General features: G+C 31.8%; 1 protein-coding gene across 1 annotated transcript in view; it reads left to right on the top strand.

The window, feature by feature from the left end:
• The window catches only part of LOC129231174 (intermembrane lipid transfer protein VPS13B-like), a 174,463-nt gene that overhangs the window by 122,115 nt on the left and 24,395 nt on the right, over window positions 1-27,953 (top strand). The window contains 15 exon segments of the mRNA XM_054865421.1: window positions 656-757; window positions 6,497-6,601; window positions 8,495-8,572; window positions 9,109-9,249; window positions 9,366-9,602; window positions 11,487-11,573; window positions 11,663-11,843; window positions 13,532-13,685; window positions 18,742-18,847; window positions 20,857-21,021; window positions 22,582-22,755; window positions 22,814-22,870; window positions 25,042-25,179; window positions 26,651-26,821; window positions 26,823-26,856. Of these exon segments, the coding sequence (XP_054721396.1) occupies window positions 656-757; window positions 6,497-6,601; window positions 8,495-8,572; window positions 9,109-9,249; window positions 9,366-9,602; window positions 11,487-11,573; window positions 11,663-11,843; window positions 13,532-13,685; window positions 18,742-18,847; window positions 20,857-21,021; window positions 22,582-22,755; window positions 22,814-22,870; window positions 25,042-25,179; window positions 26,651-26,821; window positions 26,823-26,856 (1,930 nt within the window).

Genomic DNA, 27,953 nt, shown 5'->3' with positions numbered 1-27,953 from the left:
CGTAATGAGACCGAGGCAGGGCCGGCGAGCCGAGGTCTCATTACGAAAGTACTATGAGACCGAGGGCTCGTATCCCGGAGAAATGATGAAAAAAAAATTAATGCATTAATTTCGACTTGTAATTAATACAATAATTTATTTCATTATATTTTAATATGTTTACAAAAAACCCCGGCCCTGTACATTTTTGAAGCATATATTCGTGATGTTTTTTGTTGTACTTTTATGTTGTTTTTATATATATTGTGTTCTGAAGTGCTTTGATCATGTTTTTTATCTGATTTTTTCCTGTTGGCGCTAAAAAAGCATCGCTAAGAACGATGTATGACATATGTCGTCATACATCGTTTTCTTGGCGACGCTTTCTTGGCGCCAACAGGAAAAAGTCGCCAAGGGTGGGGTATATCACATCAGTTCCATATATTTTGCCTGTTGTCTCAAAATTTTAAGCACATCCCTGTTATCAGCAGTTAAATCTTATAGTGCAAAAAGAGGTGTAAACATTAATTCTTTAGTTAGAAAGCCTGATGTTTGATCTTTGACATGTTTCAATATCATTGATAAATATTTGAAATTTGTTTACAAAATATTTTGTGATTTTAAAATTTTCTTCTGATATTATGTTTTATCAATAACAACATTCATATTTATATAGGTTCCTGCAATTGATATAGAACTGACTTTCCAACCTTGCTTTGTTCACCTTACTCAATCTGTAGTTCATACCTTTATGTATACAATGAACATCTTTTCCAAAGTAAGTTTAGTAATTTTCTATATAAATGTATTATTCTTAGGCTTTTAATAGTAGAGTAGAATATCTGAAATTTGTTATATATATATATATATATATATATATATATATATATATATATATATATATATATATATATATATATATATATATATATATATATATACTGGAGTGCAAAAATTAAGGACGAGACGGTTTTTTCAATATAACTTTGTACAAAAGCTTTCCAAATGAACACATTTAATACGGTAAGATCCCCAATAGGTAAGGACATGTGTAATGTAAGCAACACTTACTAAAAGAGAAATCAGAGGGATAAAAAGAAGCTTTGTTGAAAAAGTAGCATGGAGCGCAATGCGACTGAAGGCCGAAACATCCCTGTGATGGGTGTCCAGCAAGAAACATTCGGTCTTTAGTAGGGGATAAAATCTCCCCCGACTGCTAGGCAGGTTTCACAGCGTCTGCCCATGTTGAGAATGAGGTTGTCAATGAGTTGTTGAGGCATTGCTGCCCATTCGTCTTGCAGCGCCTATCGAAGCTCCCGAATCGTTACTGGTGGTAAGGTACGAGCTGCCAAGCGTCTGCTAGAAAATCCCATACTTGCTTGTTGGGATTGAGATCCGGAGATCGTGCCGGCCAATCCATACGTTCAATATCCTCACTCTATAAGAGCTGTTCGGCAGCTACTGTGCGATGACATGGTGCATTGTCATCCATGAAAAGGAACTGCGGACCCATAGCGCTGCTAAAAAGATGCACATATGGAAGAAGAATCTTGTTACAATAACGGGTCCCGTTGACTGAACCTGCGTCGAAGATGTGAAGGTCTGTACGACTACCAAGCATGATGCCTCCCCAAACGAGAACACCGCGACCTTCATACCTGTCCCTTTCAATGATGCTGGAGGGATGATCCCACTCTCTCCAGATGAGTATGCGATGAGAATCGCTATTCAGACTGAATCTGCTCTCATCTGTAAAGAGTATTCGTCTCCATTCATTGTCTCTCCAATTCCGGTGTTCCTGGCACCACAGAGAACGCCTTCTCTGATGGGCAGGCGTTAGAGGTACACACTGTATAGCGCGTTGTGCAATCACACCACCACTGTGCAGTGTTCTGGCCACGGTAAAACATGATATCGGTCGTCCAGTCGCCTGTGTCGTGTGTCTAGTGATTTCTTCCGCTGTTTGCCGCCTGTTTCTTCTGGCCTGTAAGACAATATACCAGTCATCTGCGGGTGTGGTTTCTCGTGGACGACCACTACTGAACCCCCGAATAGCTGTTCCTGTAGTTTGAAATTGTCTCTGAAGTCCTGAAACGATGCTGTGAGCGATTCCAAACTCTGCAGCCACACTTGTCACACTGCGGCCTTCCTCCAACTTCCCAATGATTCGACCTGGGGTAAAAGCATCCAGATGTCTAACAGATTGATTATTCGTCATTTCTCGCTGAGGCAGCAACTTTCTGTGATTTTAACTGCTATATGGCGTGCAATCTCTTTACTGATCTTACACCGACAACATGCTTTATACTACTCAGACACTCCCCCATTATGTCTGCCTGCATATCTGCGCATGTGCTACCGTACATCACCTTACTTAATCTCCTGATTGGTCTTTCTGTTCGCTCTGCCTCTTCGTTCAGCTGATATGCTAATTTTTCGACTTTGTCCTTAATTTTTGCACACCAGTGTATATATATATATATATATATATATATATATATATATATATATATATATATATATATATATATATATATATATGTAATATTATTTCTTGCTCAAATATTCTTTTTATAAGGCAAAAAAATCTGATATGATCACAATTTAATAGTATTTTATGCTGAACGATACTTATACAGGTTTGTTATTTAAAGAAAAGCTAAAACACAGTTTTTAAGTTTTCCCAGTTACGATTTTGCTATCCATTGCTTCTTCATTTTCAGCTTTTTTACTTTGATTTATTTTACTTTTCAGACTCTGTTTTGATGATATCTGTTGTATAATGTATATAATACCGAAACTTGTCCCTTACTTCCTCATTACATTTGTGTTAAAATTGTGGCGACAGAGTCTGCATCAAACATCTTATCCACCTTGTAAACTACATGTATAATATAAGTGAAATTTTCAATTTAAATAAGTTTACACTCAGCAGTTCAGAAATTAAAAACTCCCCAGCATTCTACTCCTTTAAGATGATGAATACTATAAGCATCCCCCCCCCCAAGAGTAACTCTCCTCCCCCCCCACCTCTTTTCCCCGTTTTTTTAAATTGATGAATCCTAGAATTCCATCTAGAAAAAAAATTGTATAAAAGTCTACTATTCGTTTGGGTGAAAATCAACAAATTCAGGATACAAAAATAGGATTTTGATCGTGTTTTATTGTAAAGAGCTGGGAATTAGCTATAAATTTCAGAAATAAGTTAAAATCCTATCTAGAATTTATTTTTATATTTTTGTGAAAGTATCTTTTATACCCATGGAGATATAAGCATTTCTTTTAAAAATGCGAATTTTTTTTGAAGGTTTTTGGCTTATATCACACAGAATTTTCTGTCAAACGTTACTAAACTTTCAGACTATTTGACAACATATTAGAGAAACATAATACTAAAATTTGAAGTTGAAATATTGAAAATTTAATTACCTATGAATGTTTAAAGCAATTAATTTTTCACTGCGCATGCACAAAAAATAGCAATTTATAACCATCATAATCAGAAGCTCAGATATATTCTACGTCTCATAAAAAAATTCCACCTTGATATCTTTAAAATCTAAAAAGTTATCAGCAATCTAATGAGCCGAGTTTTAATAATTATTGGCTAGACGACGAATCGTGAGGGATCGTTAGCAAATAATCTGTTTTTATCATGAATCACTCTGCAACGATAGCAGGAAAGTGTTGCCTCTTTGCAAATGACCCCGTACCATTCATCGCCGATTCAAGAATTATAGAAATTCTGCTCATTAAATCTCTGATACCTTTTTAATTTTAAAGATAGTGAGTTGGAGTTTTTTTTATATGAGCTGTAGGATATATCTGAGCTTTGGATTATAAACGTTATAAACTGTTATCTTTCGTACATGCAAAGTGAAAAATTTATTTCTTGAAACGTTTATATTTTATTAAATTTTTAATATTTCAAATTTAAATTTCATTTTTATGTTTCTCTAATATGCTGTCAAATATTCTGAAAGTTTAGTAACATTTGACCTAAAACTCTATGTAATATGAGCCGAAAAATATTCAGAAGCAATTTGCATTTTGAAAGATATGCTTATATCTCTGTGAGTATAAGAGATACTTTCATGAAAATATAAAAATAAATTTTTGATAGATTTTTAACTTATTTCTGAAATTTATATCTTATTCCCAGGTATTTACAACGAAAAATGATTAAAAACCTGTTTTTGTTTTCTCAATTTGTTACTGGTCCCCTAAATGAATAGCAGACTTAATTGTTATTGGAAAATGACAGCTAGAGTATACTTTTTATGTGAAAAAAATTGCAAGCAATTGGTCTTTTATTTCTGGAGAAATCCGTGAAAATGTGAATTTTTGAAAGTGTCTCAATACTTTTGGTCATATAGTGTATTCCTTGAGATATGAAATACAGCATTTGGTGATTATACCACTTTACACTCGCAGTCAATAACACCTTTTGGGGGAAAGCAGTAACACAGGTTTAAAATTATATGTGTGCATTGATTTCTTTTTTTTTTTTTTTGAATTGTATTAGCTTTTGTAGGATTTTTTTTATGTATTATAACATTGGCATTTATTTTTAAATGTTAATGAAAAATGTAAATATTTTATTTTTTTTTTTTTACTTTGGCAACCTGGCATTCTTCTAAAAGGGCAATAAGTTCCAATCTCATCTTCTGCATGACCCCTTAAAAGTTTGAACTCCAACATCCCCTTCAATTTTAGTCACAAATATTTCAAATGTTTCATGTTTGAATTGTTTTTCAATAGCGGTTATTTAACCAAGTATAAGTTAGGGGACGTAGGTTCTGCACTTTCCTAAATCTAAACCATTAATGGAAGCCTTTTTTTTTGTTTTTGAACTGCTGTCCTTATTTAAATTAGGAGTTTCTGGGACTGCTGTATTTATTCTAATGAATTTCAATTAAGTGCTGTTGTCAGCGTTCGTCAGTATGTGTTTTTGGTTACTTTTCTGCCTATTCTATTAAAGAGTTTTAGGAATGCTCTTCTTATTCCTTACTCTGAATGTTCAATTTTTTCTAATGGAGAGTTTTAAAATACAGTTGTCTTATTCTGATAACAAAATTATATAAACATAAGTTTAAGTTACTTATTTAATAAGTTACTCCTAATAAAAATCTTCTACGTATTTTAATTGTGTTATACAATTTGAATTTCTCTATATTTTCAGCATAGAAGAAATATGTCCAAAGATTTCAGTTGATTAGAGCATGATAAACAACTGATTTTAGCACAAACAATGTTATGTTTTACATATTGGGAAGTTAAAATTAAAGAGCGTGTAACATAGCCATATGAACTATAATATTTCTTTTGCTTTATTACTACCCTGTTCTGTACTATAAGTTTACTAGGAAATCATTTACAATACTGTCAAGACACAGTCTGAATTTGAGTTAATGGGCAGTGTTTAGCAAGACTTTACTATAGACTTTTTTGGACAATTAATTTTAGCAGCAGCATGACAATTCATCTTGGTAGCTTTCTAATTAATTTTTAGTTGCTGCTGTTATGCCAATTTCAGAGTTAAGAGTCTTGCAAAGCTCATGAAACACAAATTTATAATTTTCAATGGATATTTTTTAACTTTTGGTAGATATATATTTTTGGCTCTTTACAATTCATCCTCAGTAGACCCTATGATAAAACTGATTAAATATGCTACATTTTAGTGACTTTGTATTCTTTGTTCGAAATGTTTGTATATTAATGACCTATTTAAGATAAATGTACCTTGAATATATTTGCAGTTTTTTTAAAAACTGTAATGAATTCCATAATTTTCATTCTAAAAATATTTGTAGTAATCATGTAATTATTTAAGGTTTTAATTAGTTTTATTGTATAAAAGTACATTAACAGCTCAATATTTTAATTATTCTTTCATTAGTCATCATAAAAGTTTTAAAAAATCTTAATTATTTTTCCTTTTTTAAAAATCTTTCTGCATAACAGTTTTTTTGGCAATCAATTAGTTCTCTTTATTTTTTGCCTTACTCATATGTCATTCTATGCAAAAACAGTAAATACATTTACACTTTTTTTAGTCATCAAAATATAACGTTAATTATAATAATGCATTGCTATTCACAATTCAATTTAGTATCTTCAAATTTGTTTTTTATTACTATTACATTTTTCAGATTAGTTAAATTTGATCTTTGAAGTTTTTAATCCCATTATATTGCTATCAATACATAATTGGCCAACTAGCTGGTCATGATTAGCGGCTAGTATGTAATAAGATATATATTTTTTTTCAAAGATAATGTTTTTCACTAAAAAAAAAACCTATTAGTTCAATATTATGGCATTAAGGCTTTTTTAAAAATTACTTTGCTTAATCTAGAAGCCCATTTTGTCTCCTTCACTCACATCTCTTTCTCTCACTCTTTCTCCTTCTCTTTGATTGAGATAACTGAGAAATTTTTTGCATTTCTGTATTTTAGTAGGAAATTTGTTATCCTTAAAACTATCATTATTAAATATTTTGTATTTTTTACAGCATTTTTCTTGGCTCTCTTCGTTTCAAGATAATTATTATGATTCTGTCCTTCCAAATTATTATTTCATTTGTAACAATTTGAGACAGAGTGTAACTATTGGACAGGTATGTGTTTGATTTTTACTTTTTTTTTGGGGGGGGGGGATAAAGTTTTACCTATAGTGTTAGAATATATTATGATAATTTAGTTTTATTTGCGTGCTTAAGTGATTTATGAGACATTCACATAGGGGTGGAGCAAGAAATCAAGATTTAGAAGAAAGATTTGGTGCATGTTGCAAACGTTGTTTTTTGACCCTACTATCACACAAGTAAAATTTTATCAATTCCACTCAGTGCCCCAAGGCACTTAAAAATTAGCCAAAAACCAATATTTATGCAAATTTTGAATTAAAAATTATAAATAAGTAATGAGTTTAAAATTCAATTTTACTAGGTAAGGAGAATGAAAATAGAACATTGTTATAAAATAAACAAGGATGCTTAGTACACATATTGAACGTCCGACGTCTTTTTTATACATTTCATACTGTAATATAATTTTTCCTGCTTCAGAGATCGAGTTTGTCCTAATCTTAACAATGAGTGTGATTTTATTCCCTCACTTCTATTTGAGTTAATAAGTAAACAGTCTTGACTCTGAGTAGTTGATAGCAGTAATTCTTGTGTCATTATAATAATAAGAAAACATGAGAAACATTCTGTCGGTTTAATTTCCTATCACATGTTTTGTTTTAAGGCATGGAGCTATTTGTTTTTGTTATAATATGGATTTCAGTACATTTTGCAAAACATAAAATTTAGCTAAAAGATGAAAAATTAAGCAATATAATAAACAAAACAAATAGCTAAAGAAATACCATTATAAGATACACGCCAAGCGTCAAATCTTTGGACCACTTTTTGAACTTCAGTGTCTGACCTGCTGCAATTTCATTGATTTGTTCAGTCCAAATGAAAGTACTATATGAATTGACAGCAGCTGAAACTGCTGAGGTATTTTTCAAAAAAAAAATTGACTAATATGAACTAAAATGTCTACTTTGCATGTATTCCATAAGAGATTGAAGAGAAAGTAGACAAATATTAAACAGGTAAACTATTTACACATATACTAAGGCACTACTTTCCCAACCTGCACTGAAACTGATTTTGAAAAAATAAATATCCTATGCTTTTCGTTCTACCTTAACACATAGTCCCTTATTTCAAAGGAATATTCCTGTTTTCATTTAAAATATGTGTATTATGAATACAAACTTGCAAAGTCATATTCATAGCTTGAATGCGATGGCTTTTTAAGGGATTGCATTATTTACGAGCAAAATATTTTAATTTCAACATGCTCTTTTCATGTTACATATTAAAAAGAATAATTAAGTGACCTTTTTTTTTTTGCCTTTATTTATATATTTATAGAACACAAATGAATTTTATATTTCTTCTCTAGATTTAGAACTATTTATTGCTTTTTATTGGACATAAGAGTCCTATGTCTGTCAAAGAGTTAGTTATTAAGAAACTAAAAGCCCCAAATGTGGAACTATATTATAAGTTTTGCAGTTTTTCATTCATTAGTTAATGATTTTATCAGCATTCTCCATTATATTAACATTCTGTTGTACATTTATTATTTTATAACACTGAAGTAACCAGTAACTTGGAAGTTTTTTAAGTTAATTAGGAGCATATCCCAAATAATTTAATCAATAACTGATTCTCTTTTTCTCTCTTGTGAACTGTTTGATAAACAAACCTGAACTCCCGATACCAACAACTATATTTGAAGATTTTTCATTCTGTTTTTATTTATTTATTTATTTTATAAACATTACTTCACACATTATATATTTCAACTTTGGATTAAAATAAAGCTTTTTTTTGTGTGTGTTTGTTTATTTCAGTATGTATTACTTCAATATGTATATTTCATTAATTTAATGCATATAATTTTAATTCTTGTTTTTTTTTTTTATATATATAAATGCCGCATCACAGGCTGGAACTGAAGAGTATATTCATTTGGCTCCATTTGAGGTTCATGCTTACAGTTGGTGGTGTCATAAAATTCAACAGGTACATACCAATTTTTTCTTAAGTGCAACAGTTGATTGTATTGCTGATTTTAAATAGCTTGCTGCCTACAAGATTTTCTTGAAATGTATATGGAATATAATTATAGGTGCAACAAGGAAATTATACATTACTAAAGTATTAAAATATGACACATTTTTTTCTTTTTATTATTTATTTAGTTCATGTTGGTGGTATAGCATTTTTAATGTGTAATAAATTTTTACTTCCAATGGTAATATGCTTGCACTACAAAAACAATGGAATAAAAACAGTAATTTAGTTGGCTTAGTATACTCCTTACTCTTCTCTTTTGATAATTTCATGATGCTTTATGACTTATATTAAAAAACTTAAAAGTTTTGGAGTCAGTAAGTACAAAACTATATTTGCACAAATTATCAAACTATGTAAAGAAACAAAAAAGTATCTTTCTTCAGGTATTTTAGTGTTTTAAAGCTTTGTATGATATCATAAACCTGTTATTTCATTTTTAATTATACTAGTGTGCATTAAAAATTGTTCAAAATTTTTTTTAGAAACTAAGAATAAGCATGGAAAAAATCTTGCCTAAGTGGAGTAAAGAATTTACTATTGATTCTGAGGGTATTCAAGAAGTGACCCTTGGCAGTGACATCATTTTTGTTAAAGTAAAATCATTATCTAATCTTCAAAAACAGGTAATATTCTAACGTGATTAGAATCAACACATTTCCTTTACTATTGAATACTATAGTATATCAGTCTATGACTTTTAAATTTTTATAACAATTACATAATTTTTTTTAATAAATAGGTAATACTTGATGGCCAACTTGTGATCCATAATCAACTTCATTTCCCATTACAAGTGAAAATAAATATGAGTGGTTCAGAAAATTGTTATATTGAGCCTGTTTCTTCCATGAAAACTTCTGCAGCACATTTGATATCTTCTGAGAATTATGAAAGCTTGTCTATCGCCATTTCTGCAGCTTCCAACAGTGAGGTGTGGTCATCAGAAGTTCATGCTCATGACAATGCATTAATTAAGGTGAGTAATAAAGCCTTAATTTCAAAAGTCTTAACTTTTTAAGTCTGAGAGACATTTAAACTTGTCATAGACCCTGTCTGTCACTTCTTAGATGCATTTATTATGATGCTATATCTATACGAAACAACTTGGATCAATATGTTACTTTTGAGATCATGCTTCTTTTCCCCTTTAATTTTTGAGTGTTGCTTTGTTTGTTTACTCTTGCACTAAACATGTGTAACACCAGTTGTATGTTTGCAGTTGAATCTTCTCATTCCATCAACCGTTAAGATTTTATACACAATTCTCTCATTAGCTAAATGTGTTTTAACTGGAATTACTTCAGCTATATAACTGAGGAACATTTTTTTTTCCCGAATGGGGCTGCCTTAGAGGCCTTAGCCTTTTGCAGACCTAGTGTGGTCCCTGCTAAATCATCCGGTCTTTTTCATGCCACTATTAAGGCATGGATGTTAATGGTACAGAGAACTTTGACACCCATTTTCCCACCAGATGGTGGGTACCTGGGCTCTCACAGTGTGAAATTGCACTAATTTAATTTTGTCTAACATATACAAATCGAAACAAATACCCAAGAGATTTTTGACATGCCGCGTATGTTCGGCATCTCAAAATTTCACGGACTGCCCACTTGGACCTTGGGTTCAGGTTTTGGGACCAAAGGCTTACAAAGCCAATAGCTTACCTCTGCGGCACGCAGCTGACAAAATTGAGGAACGAGGATCATGTAATTTGAAAATATTAAAAGTAAACTAATAGTTTGACATTTTTAATGAGATTGATTTAATTAACGCAATTCGTAACATAATTCAGCATCAGTAACCTATGGCAAAACTAAAATCATGAAGAAAAATGACCTTTTTTCTTATTTAGCCCTAAAATAGTTTTCAATAGAAGTTGAATATGTAATTTACTTTTTTTTTAATTATTGTTTTTTTTTTTTCATCTTTAAGGTCAAAGGCTTTTTTAAATCTATTTACTTTAATAGAAGAAAGACAAGCTTATTATGATGTTGATCCAGTATAACAGTTGAAAATTCTTCTTCCATTAGAATTAGCTGATCTTGATGTTATCTTTTCTTATTGTTCATTTGTTTCTTTTCTTTTAAAATAGAAACATGAAACAGGGGGAAATCTTAGCACACTCCTATTTTTTCCTGCAATTTTTGTTTTGTGTCTCTTGGCAGGGCTGCGGAATCAGAGAGAAAGTGAACTGCTTCAACTCTGGAAACTTTAGAGTCTTTGACTTTGACTCTAATCATTGGCAGAGTTGCACATTTTAAAAGTTAATGAAAGACTCTGACTCTGATTCTTAGAATTTTAAACCTTCAACTTTGGCTCCTTTACTCCAAAATCAGTCAGACTCGAAATCTGAAGCCCTGATTTTTAGGGAGAGGCGAATAAAGACTACCAGAAAAGATTCATGTTACATGAACCTCCAGGCTACTTGAATGCTGAATAGATGAACTTTTAGTGTACTTTAGTAATATTGCTATCTTTATTATTTTGAAATTTAAAATTCAGTTTATTTATAGGGTTTTTTTTTTGGTCAATAGATAATGAAATGCAAAAATATTTACTCTTATTATTTTAATACTGAATCTTATTTAGTAATTTTGTATGAGACATATTTTAATGGTTTTAGAAATTAGCAACATTAATTGTTAAAATTATTGACATTGATTTGCAAAATGAGTGTTTTTTTATGAAATATTCAATAGAGGGACATGTTGCTAACAGCAAGTTCTTTTTGTCCTTTAACAATGTAATAAAATTTTACAATCAGTTGACAGTTTTTCTTTTGCTCCTTACTTTTGGTTAAGATATTTAAGCATGTATTTCTCGTTTTTGATATGATTGAAATTTGTTTTACATGATGAAGATACCTTGGGACTCTGATCATCATTACTGCAATGCATGGTGTCAGATTGCTTATCAAGAGTTAACAGAACATTCATTCTGCATTACAGTAAGTGAAGAATTTCATACTTTTGTCATTCATGTCAAATATATTTTGCTATAGTTTTACTAATCAGTTTCTGTTTTATAAATCTATAGGTCTTTATTTCTCCATTATTTGTGTTACGCAGTAATTTGCCAATTCCACTGAAAGTTGACGTTACTTCAAAAGGAGATGATTTGTACACTCTTGATCTGATTGGAAGAGGGAGTGAAGTAAATCTTTTTGAAAGTTCTGAATGGGATCATAAACTGAAGCTAGATTTTCATTCCATGCCTGGTATGTAGTTTTTGATTTCAGTGACTTAATTTTTATTGTATTTTATGTGATCCTAGTTATAAATACAAATGTGATGACCAGCAACAAGCACTGAGCCTAGTTTAGCCGGTCCTACTCAAGTTATTAGTCCCCAATAAAGATCAATGGCCCTCTTAAAACTATCAACCCACTTATTCATTGTAGCCTCTTCTGGTAAGCTGTTCCATGTGCCCACAACCCTACTAAAGTAATAATTTTTCCTAATTTCCAAATCAGCCTGACATTTGAATAGCTTAAAACAATGACTCATCATCTTGTTTTCCATGCAAAAATTTAACCCATTAGCATCTTTTATATTGATAAATTTAAACGACTCAATAATGTTCCCTCTGACTTTCCTTCACTCCAGTCTATTTATATTAAGACTTTTAAATCTGGCATCATAATCTAGATCTGAAAGTCCTTTTTCTAGCCTAGTAGCCCTTCTTTGAACCCTTTCAATTGAAGAAATATATTTCTTGTGATAAGGAGACCAAAACTGTAAAGCATACTCCAAATGTGGTCTTACCAAACTTCTATACAAAAGCAGAACTTTTTAGATTTGTTTGAAATAGATTCAAATACAAATCCTGTCGAGTTTCCTGAGATACTGCTTGATCTAAGGAACAATCGCCAATTTCCAGCCGAGGACTGCAGTTTCGTGTAGCAGTCCTCAGCTGGAAATGACTGAGCTGGCGGTGTATTTCTGCTTTAGCCCAGGCTAATGGGCGGTAATTTACTGAATCACCAATTACTTACAAAAATTCCTCTTCTCTGCCATTACTGGGGTAAAATCTTTTCTAATCAATGCCAGAAAATTGAAATGCTCCATTATGATGATGGATCCCTTACTGAACATGTCACTAATAATGCAAAACATCTGTTCATCTTGTACCTGGTTTAAATTAAGCGGCCTATAAATATTTCTCAAGTGCAGTTTTTTACCCTTTTTGCTCATCAACTCCAACCAAACCATATCAATATCATTAGGCTCATAATTTGTCTAAAACTTGTCTAAACAAATTATCCCAAGCAATACATAATAATTCCGCATCAAATTCGGTAGCCCATGTCTCGGTAATTGCAATAACATCCAACTTCTCATCTATAGTTATGCTTTTCAACTCTTCCATCTTGTTCCCAATACTGCAATCATTGGTATTGAAAACCTTTAGCATGCCCAAATTGCTTTTATTCAACAGCCTGAAATTTCTCAACTTGCAAATGTTAAAATTATCATTCTTATTTGACACCCTATTTCCATTTCTAGCAATACCCTCATAATTATCATCCTTCCAATATCTCAGCTGTGAACTATGCTCCCCCCCCATGCAAACTTAGTTTTTTGACTCTGTAACCCCTAAATTCAAACCGCTAACCATTTTGAGACCTGAAGAGCTCAGATACAGGCCATCCTAGCAGTCCAATTACACTTACGAAATCTCCATACATCCACAAACCTTGTACTGTGCTGTTTGCAAATTGACTTAATTAGCAAGTCGATAAGTAATATAAATAAAGAGACATTAATTATTGCAATAGAAGATTAAAAAAAGAAGTAGGAAAGAGTAGCCAGTTTTTACTAAAATGATTAACTCTGCATGTGTAGAATAGTAAGAAAACAAATTAATGGAGAATGTTATTTATAATATAAATTTTTTTTCCCCTAGATGTTGCTGTATCTGTATCATCACTGACAATTTCTGTGTGTGACTTGTCTCCTATTACTTTACAATCATTTACTGGGAAAGAAAACCTGCATGAAGTATGTCATAACTTGCAATCTCGACAACATGAACTATGGCCATACAGTTTTCTTGAAAGGTATGATTTTCCTTTTCATGAAACACAGGGGTGCCCACTTAGGGAGGGGGGAGCATGGCACAGACTGTGCCATTGAAATTTGAGGAGGAGGTTGAAGGGTATTTTTCTCCTTTTAGGGGGGGGGGCTCTTGCTTTAGGGGGGTGTCTGCAATATTGAGGGGGTGCACCCTTGCCCGTAGGGGGGCACCCCTCATCAATCATAGTATCTACTGCAGTAACAAACTCTTCATCTAATAAATCGGAAATTCAGTAGGACAAGACATTCAGTTTATGTATATATATATTGTCGCCTCAGAGCAACAGTAGGATACCTTAGTCTTATTTCTAGGATTAGATATTAGATGTCTTAGTGTTGCTCTGAGGGGATTATATATATATATATATATATATATATATATATATATATATATATATACTGGGGTTTTGTCTCGGACATTAGAAGACAGAGCTATCAATAATGTCCCTCCACCGTACCGCCAGCAAAAATCAAAAGTCTTAGATATGTGTCTGGATGTAAAAGTAAAATCTGCGTCCATCGAAGCCATTTCGCTGCCAGTCGATAAAAATAAAAACAAAATTAATCTAATGAATATAAAAACTAAATAAATAAATGTGTCATCCATAAAAACAGTTCCAAAGACATTCCAGGTCGACCGAAAAACTTAATTCACAGTAACAACTGGAGTCCAAACATTTAGTTTACTCTAGAAAATCATACATGTGACAAGTATGGTTACAGTGAAGCTAAGTGTTGGTTAAAGGCAAACCTAGAGAAAATATTATTTTAGGAGCTTATTTGGAAATGATTTTCAAGTAGTGAATTTTTAAGTAGATTAATTTCTTGGTTGAATGCTGTAACTATGTTGCAGATTCTTTTGATTCTGATGACTTGCGAAACAATGATGCCAATAAAAACTTTTTTACTGAGGCAAGAAGAAAAACTTTACAGACGGTTAACTTTGAATTTAAATTCACATCTTTTATCATAAATAGTGGTTTCACAGTTGAAGTCAATATTAATTTTAATGTCAAGGAAGTTAAAAATTTACTATTAGAACTAGTCTTTTTTAATGTGAGGGAGTTATGATAAATATTTTTGCCGAGTTCAGAAAAGTTGAGTAGTTGATACTTAATAAATCATCAGTATATCTGCGACAAAAAGGTGTAGTACTAGGATTATCAATAGAAAATTTTCTTTCATTAAACAAAAGAAAATGGTTAGCTAGGGTAGAACTAAAGTTAGCACCTATAGCAATACCATTAATTTGTTGAAAGCAAGAATTACCATTTTACAAATAGTTGTTGAAGATGCAAAATTTAAAAAGTTTGAGAAAAAAAAACCTCATTAATATTGAGTGAAGTATTGACAGTTTTAAAAAGTTCAGTAACTGTAAATTGCAGTTCATTGAGTGGAATTTTGGTAAACAGATTTTCAAAATCAAATGTTTCTAGATGAAAAATGTCGAACATATTAAGTAATTTGATCACATCATTGCTGTTATCGATTATCCAATTACCATTTCTCTTGACAGACCTTAAGTTCGTTTAAAATCTTTTTAAGATGAAATTCAAGTTTAACACTGAGATTTTTTCCAATTGTGATAGTGGCAGAACAGATAAAACGAAAAGAAACAGGTGTTTTGTGGAATTTGGGAATAGCATAAAGATAAGGTAAATGGGACTGAATAATTTCAAGAATTTGTAGGCAGCAAAGAATTTTTTTATGACGGAAGATTCATTTAGTGTGGAACATTTAAATAGTAGTTTTTTCTAATTCAGATTTCTTAACAGTGGCATAAATTTTTTTACAACAGATAGAAAAATTGGGACTAGCTTTGTCAACAATAGTGAAAACATATGCTTCTTTACGTTTTTTAATTGAATTAAGATCATCTGCAGAAAATTGAAAAAAAGAAGAGTCCCTATTAATAATTTCAAGAAATATCACTTTTAAATGAATCAGAAAATTGTGTCTGTATTTCAGAAAAGCAGCAAGTGGAGTATTGTAACTCTGGGATATTTTTCTAATGAAATCATCTAGTTCACTGGAAAGTCTATTATAGGCTTTCCTAAAATTAATTCTAAAGTTGGGACGGAATTTGGTACAAAGTGCAAAAATGTTTTTAAGATTATTATTTTGCAGCATATTTAGATCGCCAGTTAAAACATGACCGAAAGTAGAGTTGAAAAATTCAGTGTCAGCAAAATTAACACAATTACAATTCAAATCAAGGTATTTTTCAAAATTTTTAGCCGCATCATGATAATTCAGAATTTTCTTGGAAAAAGGGGGATTGAATTTGAAACTAAACATAATATCAAGACCTCCAGTTGGAAAAATTTTTAAGAGATTATTGTGTATTTTTGAGAGATGAAGATTGTCAAAAGATTTCTGTATATAAAAAGCTGAAAGTACAATAACAGGAATTCTTATCTTGAAACTAACCAACTTTATAGGTTAAAAGATCGTAGCAAAATGATTCAAAATGTGAATTTTTAAAATTGTATTGAGGTAAGGCGTTTTTTAATTTATTTATATATTTAAGTTTTATACGAAAAATAAAAATTCTAACAACTTAAAAACCATTTCACAAATAATCTTGTAAATTATATTTTCTCTAGCATTGCCTTTAACCAACACTTCGCTTCACTGTAACCGTCTTACTTGTCACAGATATGATTTTTCTAGAGTAAACCACATGTTTTGACCCCAGTTGATGATGTTTTTGTGAATTAAGTTTTTCGGTCGACCTGGAATGTCTTTAGAACTGTTTTTATAGATGACACATTCATTTATTTAGTTTTTATATTCATTGGATTGATTTTGTTTTTATTTTTATCGACTGGGACGGAAAAGGCCCCAATGGTCGCGGATTTTGCTTTTACACCCCGACACATAGCTAAGTCTTTTGATTTTTGCTGGTGGTACGGTGGAGGGACATTATTGATAGCCTTGGCTTCTAATGTTTGAGATGAAACCCCAGTGCTTAATTTAAGGTCTTAGTTCCAAAAACCTGCATTCATTTTTCACATGTGGTGCTTTTGCCCAATGTAATCCTGAATGTTGACTTTTTTGGAATTGGACAACCTATTCTTAGTTTTATAGTTTTAGTATTAAAATTTTTGGTCTTTCGACCATAGGATGAAGTTTCCACTGCTGAAGAGTACTGACTTCATCTCTGTCAATTATCTGTGTTCTAACCTTGTATGATTATTGTTCTATTGATGTTTATATATATATATATATATATATATATATATATATATATATATATATATATATATATATATATATATATATGCGCAACGCAGCAAAACTAAAAAGCCAAGTAAATATTAAATAAGCAAGTCAAATACCAAATATTAAGCAAATTACATAAAAATAATGATGATAAAAAAGGAAAATTGCAAATAGCTATTTGATAGGAAAAGAAAAAGTATGAATCCAAATCTCATCAGCCGTGGAGGATTCATTAAATATGGTCAAAAGACCAAAATCTTTTAACTAAGAACTTAAAAAGAATGTTTAAGCTCCAGTAGGTGCAATATAGAGTAACATTGGGCAAATGCACCACATGCATGTGGTAAAAAATTTTGGTCTTTTGACCATATTTAATGAATCCTCCATGGCTGATGAGCTCCGGATTCATAATTTTTCTTTTCCTATTAAATAGCTATTTGCAATTTTCTTTTTTATCATCATTATTTTTATATAATTTGTTTAATATTTGGTATTTGGCTTGCTAATTTTATATATATATATACACACACACATACAAGCAAATAACAAGTTTTATTTAAACAATTTTAAAAAATAATAATGATGTGAAAAAGGAAAGTACAAACAGCTATTAATAGAAAAAGTTGAAAATTTGAATCCAGAGCTCATCAGCCATGGAGAATTCAATTAATATGGTCCAAAGACCAAAAAATTAAACTACAAACAAAAAAGAGAGTGTTTAAGCTCCAGTATTTGCACTAAGGAATAACATTAGGCTAAATGCACCACATGTTAAACTATAAACAATGAACGAGAACTTAAACCTAAAATTAAAAGCAGGGAATTCGGATTGATTTTTTTTGGCATGGATATGTTTTATTTTATTTCTACTTTAATGTTTACAAATGGACTGAATATTGACTAGTTGACTATTGGATTGGGCTTGTTACTTTTGGATCTTAAGGTAAAATGATTTTGGTTATTTGCAGGTACTGTCCTGTCGAAGGCTAATTATTGGAACTCGTTTTTCCTAATTAGTTGAGGCGAAACCCCTGCTTTAAATTTTAGGTTTAAATTCTTGTTTATTGTTTATAGTTTAACATATAGTGCCTTTAGCCCAATGTTATTCTGTGGTGCATATACTGGAGCTTAAACACTCTTTTTTGTTTGTAGTTTAATTTTATGGTCCTGTGACCATACTGATTGAATACTCCATGGCTGATGAGCTCTGGATTCAACCTTTCAACTTTTTGTATTATTGTTGCTTGTACTTTCCTTTCTCTCATCATTATCATTCTTAAAAATTGTTCAAAACTTGTTATTTGTTTGTATATTTTATGTATTTACTTTGCATTTTAGTTTTGCTGCATTGTAAATCTATGGTCTTTTGAGGGCCCCTAAGCTTTGAGATGTTTTGTGAGTGCTGCATATATATATATATGGGCAGTTCCACAAAAATGTCAACCTGAGCATCTAAATTTCAAAATGTACAAAACTCTTGGTATTGTATAGAATTTGAAATTATGAACAAATTTTTAGAGATTATTTATTTTTTTTCATTTTTTACTTGTATTTAACATTATGACTCTACTTACAAAATATTTTAATTTTCTGTTTAAAATTTGTCGAACTTCTCAGCATTTTTTCTGGCTTTAAACTTTTTACTCACACTGTGGTATCAAAAAAACTATTAAACTTAATTTGAACTGTCATACAAATAAATAGTATAGCTTAGTTGAGTTTTCGTTCAACTACTATTACCTCTTTATATTTATGTCTGTAAACTACTATAAGTGCAGTTTGTATCTATTAATTTAACATTTATTTATTGTTTAGGAAAACATCAAGTACATTTTCTTCAGATTCCCAGTATTTTGGGTCAGAAAACCAGTCTTCCTTAGCTCCTGCAATTGCTTCTCAAAATGTGTGCTTCAGACTTAAGGTATATTTTTAATTTATAATCACACGGAAAATATTTAATGAACTAGAGCTGTGCCTGTTTTAATGTTTATTTTATTTTTATTCCACTTTTTTAGTAGTAATTAGTTTTTACCGACTTACAAAAATTGAAAACATTTTCATCTCATGCTCCCCCCCCTTTTTTTTCTTTTCAATTCAACAAACAAACCTTATCATTTTTTGTTTTCTAACAAATTCTATGCTCAGCTTGTTCAATGTACCCTATTGAGACTAAATTCCCTGAAGAAAAATTCTAGAACTTGTGAACTAAACTAATGAGGACCCTACTTTATTCTTTCTCTATGTTTTTGTTTCTTTTCACATCAGCATTGCTACTTGCAAGTTATCTCATCTTCAAAGCTTATTTCTGTGCAATACAAATAAGATGTGAAATGAGAAGGATTTCATTATGCTGATTGTGCCTCTGGATGTTTTTAGGGGTGGGGGCAGGTTCTGAAAGAGGGGTAATTTAAGAGGTCTTTTTTAATCTCATTTTGGATTGGTTATTTGTAGCATTTAAGAAGGCAGGGTGATCCCACTTGGAGGGATGGATCCTGAGTATGAAATCCAACCCATTACACAGTGCTATCTTGTTTTTAGTTTTATTAAATATTCAGTACATGCAAGACAAACTTTCTATGGGATAGGGAAAAGGTAGGCCAATTGTACATTCAACACATTCAATATAGTACCTAGTTTTACTGAATGTATTAAGACATAAATGTGAGCTTTTTTTTTTCATCTCACTCGGTGGCCTTTTTTCTAAGCATTCCTTCGAATTCCTCCTCCCATACAAAAGTGTTGGAAAACGTCAAGTCTGCAATTGCGGAAATTAAATTATCAGTGTCATTTTGTTAGCACAAAATAATCATTAATATATTTGTTCTTTAAAGGTGAAAAAACATAAAACTTTTTCAGCAGTGAATATTTCAATGAAACTGTTATCAAAAGTTGTTTTAATAACTTTCCAAAATCTATTCTTAAATATAATTAAAATAGTTTTCTAGCATTCAAATGGGACAAAATAATCAAGCAGCCAAACACAAATTTTCAGATAAATCATTATTGTAAATACTTAATAAAATATTTACACAACAATTACAAGTGTAATCTGATCTACTACTTTAAAAACTGTTTACACCTAAAATAACAAAAGCTCTATAGTAAGCATTTTGTGTCTAGTCAGTAGGTTTGAATAATGTATATTAAATTCATTGTTAAAAAATACATCAGCTCAATTGATAGCTAGAATGAAGAGAGGAAACTTCAGATTTATGACTCGTAAGTTGTAAGAGATGCTTTTGAAACCATACATATGTAAGCTAATGAAAGAGTAAAAGCTTTCAAAATAAGTAAATAAATAAGAACTCTGCAGTTTGTACTAGTCTCAGCCATATTTTTTTTTTTTTTTTTTTTTTGCTACAACTTTTAAAATTATGACCTTAATTTCATCATACAAAACTGTATATATTTGAGGAAGATTGGCATGTGATTTATACCATACTTGGAGTTTTATGTTGATTTTAACTCCTAATAACATTTATGTAGGATAAACTTTAAAAATGTGCAATATTATAGGCTAACATTTAACTGCAATTTCTTTTGTCATCACATTTAAGTAAATTGCTGTTATTTTTGATTTTATGAAGTAAGCATTGTATGTGACTTTATCTCACTCATGAATTGGTAAATTGACTCATTTTTGGATTTGATGTGTACATGCACTTGAAATTTAAGAGAGGGTGGACAACTTACTGCCACCAATCACAAAATGGTGTTTCTTTTCTGTTGTAGCTTTTCTGGGTGCCCTATTGTATTGTTTTATCTCATTCTGCCTTGTGACTGGAATTTGTCTCGTATTCAAGTTGAAGATTTGTCTAAGATAGTTTTATTTTAAGCATGAAGTATCGTGGCATTCATAGTTCAGCCTGTCTTAAATTTTCATGCTTTACAGTTTGAAACATTCATTTTTATATTTGTTATGTTTTTCAGGTTGATCGTGTGCAAAGATGGATTGGGTTGAATTCTCTTTTAGTAGACATTAAGCCTTATGTAATATTAGTGAATAGGTTAAATATTGATCTATATTTATTTGAGAAAGGTGAAATTCAATGGATGTTGCCTCCTAATTCTGTTGCTATGCCTACTTCATCAAGTGTAAGTACTTTAAAACTATTGTGAAAAATATTTTTTGATTAATTTTAACTTTATTCACATATTTTAACTAAATATACCCCTTATACATATTTTCTGGAGCAGAAATGATTGTGCTCACTTATTAGCATTCCTGAAATTTCAGATTTCTGATCAGTTGGAGTATACTGTTCAGTTTTCAGCTCTTTGTCTCAAGAAAGATATTTCTTTATAAGAAAGTGTTTAAAGAAGGACTAGTAAACGCACTTTTTGATTTAGAATATACCAGACTTAAAAGGCTTAGTTTGTAAATCCTGGAGGAAAGGAAAGTAGAACGGGACAGGATTCAGTTGCATAAATTTATCAAAATAAAAGGTGTTAATGGATTAAATTTTTGTATGGAATGCAGGGCAAGTGTTCATTGTTTATGGATATTCAAATCTCAGACTAACTGCGAAATTGGAAAAAAAGAGTGCTATTTCCGTAGTGTTGTGGGCACTTGGAGCAGGGTACCAGAAAAAGCTGTAATGAGCAAAGAAAGGGCTAAATTTCAGGAAAGAGAAATACATTTGTGTAGAGGGTACAGCAGTGGACAGAGATCTATTAAAAACTCCAAACTGAATAAAACTCGATTCTCTTGAAGTGATTTGAAGATCACAAAGTATTGTTAAAAAGTTGTACAACATAAACAAAGTAAGCAACTCTAAATCTGAAAAATAAACAATTACACTACTGGCCATTAAAATTGCTATTTTAATGTGTACAAGAAGGCATTGTGCTAAACACTTGAAATTTACACAAGAAAATGCTGTGATATGCAAATGATTGGATTTTGAAAGCATTCATCTAAAATTAATAAGATTTTTCTGCTTTTATATAGAAGCCTGGTAAGACCTCATTTAGAGTATGCTGTTCAGGTTTGCTCTCATTGTCTCAAGAAATATATTTCTTCATTCTAAAGGGTTCAAAGAGGGGCCACTAGGCTAGTGAGGGGACTTTCAGATTTAAATCATTATGCCATACTTAGGAGTCTTAATATGTATTAACTGGAACAAAGAATCAGAGAAGACATGATTCAGTTGTTTAAATTTATCAAAATGAAAGATGTTAATGGGTTGAATTTTTGCTCAGAAAGTGGAGGAGGGGTAATTGTTTTAAGCTGTTTAAATTTCAGAGTAATCTGGAAATTAGGAAATTTTCTTTAATTTTGTTGGATTAGGGGCACTTGGAACAGTTTAGCGGAAGTGGCTGTAGTGTCTCAGTAGAAACAATAAAATTTTATATTTTAAATATATAGAATTAATTTTCTCAGTCACCTGGTTTCATTGCCTGTAGTTTGGAATTGTACGACTCACTTATGTCTGAAAGAACTTAAGCAAGCCCTTCATCCAAGCTTTAATTCGTTCCTGGTTAGAATTTTTGCGAATATAATACTTATGTTTGTGTGTGAATAAATTATTGGTATGTATTGTTGGGAAAAAAACTTTGCGCATACCTGTTTGTGGATTTATTTTCTTTGTTTCTTTTGCAAAGAAATAAAATATTTAGTTACTTGAAATTACATTTTGTATTTTTTGCTCCTAGGATGGATTTCAACTAAGTGTGCTGGAAGATGGAAAACATTTCTTTTCTCAATTTTTAAAAGTAGATGATGCTTCCAATAACAGCAATTATCCTTCAACTGTTCATCCAAGTTCTTTGCTGTACATTCCTAACAGTGGCAGAATCAGTGTTGTGATAAAAATAGGAGATAAACGGGTAAATATGTTTTCATTTATTTTATTGCTGTAATTTTATTTCTGTTTACCTTATACAGGAATATGCTCTCACGCTACTTGCTAGTGTTTTGATACTATACATTACACTAAGTCCTGTAAGTTCCCACTCTAAATCAATATGTTTGGGGATGCTGACTGGAGGGTGGCTCTGATTGGATCGCTGAAGTGAAAAAGGAAAAGTAAAACTACTGTAAAATATCATTAGCAAATACCAATGCAACAAAATCTCCATTTCAGCAAAATAAATGTTCAGTCGTATTACATTATCTTGCTTGAATTCCATTTCAGCAAAATTCCCGTTACAACAATCAATATTCACGGTCCATTAAAGTTTATTATACGAATGATTCACTGTCTTTTAGATATAGATGTTGTGACGAACCTTTATCGAATTAATCTTTATGTTAGAAATAGTTATGCTCACATTGGGCATGAATGCCATATGTTTGCTAAAGTTGCTTACTTTTTAGCTTTTCAAATTTCTCAAATTTGAAAAAAGGCACAAACTTCAAAGTTCTCATGTACAGAAAATCGATCCTTAAAGGAACACCAAAATGCTTTTTCCTATTTTAATTGTTCTCTGCAGAAGTGCTTGCTTCATACTAACAAGTGCATATTGAGGATTGAATGTGAAAGAGGAATTTGTTTGTAAATGTATATGTAATTTATTTTCAGTCTTAATATGGCACTAGAAAATGAACCTTGAAAAAAAAATGAACATACTTAAATGAAAATGAGGAAATGTCGAGCAAAATTTGGTGCAAGCAAGAGTGAAAAATCCTTGTGTTGTGACATTAATACTCCAAAGCATGCTCCTTAACTTATTAGCATTCAAATAATTTATTAATCCGCGAGAACGCGCGCTACTCGGACGAACACGAGGACGCGCAAGGGGTGTCCTGCACCCCAGTGGAGAATTTCCATAATTTACTGAGCAAAAGTTTCTCTTTCACTGATTTTTTAAAACTTTCTTATGCCAAACATAATTATTACTTTAAACTTTGCAAATCAACCTATTTAATGAGTGATTTTCACCAAATTAAGATAAAAATTAAAATACTCACTTACATTAGTTGATGCATTCATTCCATACACATGGCATTAGAATATTTTTTGCGAAAAAAATTAAGGCTTTACAAACAAGATTTGTTGGTTGTTCTTACTACCACACAGCTAATAGCACTCGTATGACACATTTTTTTTTTGGAGTTGGCTCCGTTGAAAAATTACTTTTCAAATTGTACTTTTGTTTGATGCCTGACATCGCTCTCTGATCCACATGGTTTTTGACAAGTTGAACGACCTAGTCTTTAATGAATAGTGTCCTCTTTATTTAAATACTAATTTGAGAATCTTTGATTTAGAACAGCAAATCCCAGCAGTTGGTGTTAGCTATGTTTAGAAGGGACAAAAAAAAAATATTTTTTCCCTTTGGAATCCAAGGTGTAGAATAAGCAGCTAATCAATAAATGCCAATAGTTCATCTTTGCTGACATCATTAACATTTCTTTATCGAGTAAAATTGTATCTAATATGTTCAAAAGGTATTAGTAGACTTTATTAGAAAATTCTGAATGTTTACATCGAATAAAATTGGCAATGGTTCTGAAGGTGTTGAAATATTATGCTTTGTATTTCCCAGGAGTTTCTAAATGTTTTTCCGGTGTTCTTATGTTGGAACGATATTTTTCTATCATTTGTTTGTTTGAACATCTTTTCCAATGGATAAAATTTCATTTTTACAACCAATTATTTTGGCATCTTCAGATAAATCATCAGTTTCACTATCAGGAATATGGCGACTATAATTTAACACTATTTTCAGGCTGCTCATCAGATTCATTTATCGTTTGATCATCAGTTGAAACTTCATCCTAAAGCTTTTGCAAATGTCTCGTATCCTCTCCATACATCATGTAGTGAGATATTTTTGACAAAAATCAGAATTACATGGACGCTCAACGGGGTGTTTTACAGCCCATATAAGGAATTCCAGCAAACCGCTGCAGGAATGCACACAGTAAACCTACCCACCATTAGCAAGTGACCTTCAAACCAGCTACACCGAGTTTAATCCATTTTCATATAAGGGAACTTAAAAAGTTCGAATAATAAAGTTGTGTGGGGTGCCAAACACCCCCTTGCGCGTCCTCGCGGGTTAAATAACTAAATGTATTTATTTTGCTCAAATTTCCTTGTGATTTCATAATTTTAAAAGCTTTATTTGTAGTAAATTGCTTGTTTTTAATTTTTCTATATTATTTAGGCTTGTTTGTTGAAAATAAAAGCTGAAGTTCAAGAAGGTATTATCATCATCACAGTTTTTCCTGAGATTTCATTTTTAACTAAAGCAAGTAAAGATTTGCAGCTATATCTTCTATGCAGCTTTAATGTAGATAAAAAGGTACGTTTAAGTTTTCTCACTTTTCTCCACATCACCCATTTTATTACCATTTACTCACAAATAAATATAAAGTGTTTATGGTCATCAATTTTCTGCCTGTTTTTTGCAATACAAAATCCATAAAATGAATAAAAGAATGTTTAATACGTACCAAAAATGTATCTAAAAATTTTATTTTATTTTTATCGACTGGCACGAATATTGACATGATGATCATGGATTTTAGTTTGAAACTGGACACATAGGAAAGACTTTTGAATTTTTGCTGGTGGTACAATGGAGGGTTATTATTGATAGCCTTTCGCTTCTAATAACCGAGACGAAACCCCAGTAAATAGATCTAGGTCTTAGTTCCAGAAATCTGCATTCATTTTTCACATGTGGTGCATTTACCCCCAATGTATTCCTGAATACTAGCTTTTTCCGGAACTGGAGATCCTCCATTTAGTTCTAGTATAATGTTTTGGTGTTTTGACCCTAAGATGAAACTTCCACTGCTGTGGAGTTCTGGTTTCATCTATGTAATTTATCTATTTTGTTATGTAATCTTATCTTCTTGTTGTTTATAATATATATACACGGTATTTTCCTGCGTATTATACCGCGGGCGGCCTATAACCCACAGGTCCTAAAATCGGCCTGAAGAAAAAAAGCTTCGTATAATCCACGGCGGCGTATAATCCGCGAATAATACGATGTAAAAAGATAAAGTTTGAATTTAACATACCATTTGAGCAACCAAGCCAAAAATGTGAAAAAGTAATTACTTTGAAGGTATAATCAAAATTAATCTGAAATATAATCTAAAATATAGTGATTTCTTCTTGAAATCTTGATTATAGTACGCTAATTACTTGAAAAACAAAGATTCAAGACAAAGGAGCAAACGGTCCTAATCTTGTGCAAATGGCTACCTATTTCACTGTAATCTTGCTTATTTTACATGACCTGAATCGCCAAGAGGAACATCCAAGTAACGTAATAAAGCCAACATACAGGCAGGCAGCGAAGAAGAGCATGCATGCTTCGTAAAATAAACAACATTCAGTCGGAGTAACGGTCTCGATCGGTGAATCCTACTGTAAAAATATTGAGGTTCAATGCGTTGGTGTTAAGAGGGGGGGGGGGAAAAAGTCACAGATAATCCGCCGCTGCATATAATCCGCACCTCATATACTTTGCCTTTTTAGCAGATAATCCGTGGATTATACGCAGGAAAATACAGTATATATATATATATATATATATATATATATATATTTCTTTTCTTTTTTAGGTTGACTTTTCTTCATCTGAATTTAAAAACATCTGTAATTTTGCAGCAGTGATTGTTGCTATCCTTTGTTGTTTTGGGGATGTTACTGATTCTATTTCTTCTTCATTTCCTCAAAACATAGAACTTTATTTCTACATATTTATATCATTTACTGACAGTCTAAATTGGAGCAGCCCTTTGTATTTACATCCAAAGATGAAGAAGGACTGCAGACAGTTTATTGCTGTACCTTTCACATCAGGTTCAAGTTCCTTTTCATCAGAGCCTTTTGTCATAACTAGTCATAAACATGAAGATATACTCTATCTTATTCTTAAGAATGATCCATGTCCATTGTTATTGCTTCATAACCAAACAGATATGGATTATGTTTTACGGGCAAAGTCATGTAACTTCTGAAGGTATGTGTTATTTTACCTTCATTTATATTGTTAATTTTTTAGTCATATTTTTTTGAATGTACTACTGCATATTGTGTTTTTCCTTAATTAAAACATTAATTTTTTTTTCCTGTTCAGCAATTAATATGCATTTAATTTGTTTCACTTATACACCATACAAGTATAGGACCAAAAAAATAGGAACACCTGTGAATAAATGAAAATCTTTTATTAATAAGGGTTTGGGCCCCTCTTTACCTGAATGACAGATTGTATTCAATGTGGGACTGACAGATAACGGTCTTGATCATAGTTCTTTAGAATTCACACCCATTCCTCATGATAGACTCTGTTCTTAAGTGCGTGGAATAGGAAAACGAGCACGGATTTTGTTCTCGAAAAACCCTACAAGGGCACAATGAAGTTCGGATCAGGGGCCTGGGGACACCAAGTTAGATGTTTCACTTCATCGTCATGCTCATGTAACCATGTTTGAACACAGTGGGGCTTGTGAATAGGGGCGTTGTCATCTTGGAACACCATACCTTCTGCCGGGAAGTGAGTCTGAAGCATAAGGGAAAGATGATCGGCAAGAATGATTCAAAAATGTTAACCTGTGATTCTCCTCCTCAATGGCAAGATGCTCAAATACACAGGAAGATATTGCTCCCCGCATCATCACAGAAGCCCCTCTATATTTCACAGTGGGAACTAAGCTGTCAATATAGTATGCTTCTGCTGGTGTTCGCCAGACAAGCACACGTCAGGTGGTCAAGATATTGTAAATGATGACTCGTCAGATCATACGGCTTGTTCCCATAGCAGCTGTGTCAAGTTTATGTGATCTCAATACCACTGTAGTCTCTTCATAGCATTTTGTGTCAAAACTAATGGTTTTGAAGTAGCTACTCTGCCATGAATGTATGCAGCATGTAATTCCCCTTGAATAATTTTCATTGATACGGGGCTGTGAAGGTTTGTATTCATCTCAGACATTTTCTGTGGCAGTGTAATCTTGCGTTTTGGGGAGAAAATTCTCTTCAACACTTGTCTAACACCGAATTTGCCCACTGTTGTGTTTTGTCGAACACACTTCCCCAGATTTGTATAGGCTGTTA

Source organism: Uloborus diversus, chromosome 10, assembly GCF_026930045.1.
Source record: "Uloborus diversus isolate 005 chromosome 10, Udiv.v.3.1, whole genome shotgun sequence".
In the NCBI taxonomy this organism is placed as follows: Eukaryota; Metazoa; Arthropoda; class Arachnida; order Araneae; family Uloboridae; genus Uloborus; species Uloborus diversus.
This window is presented reverse-complemented; position numbering and strand designations above follow the sequence as displayed.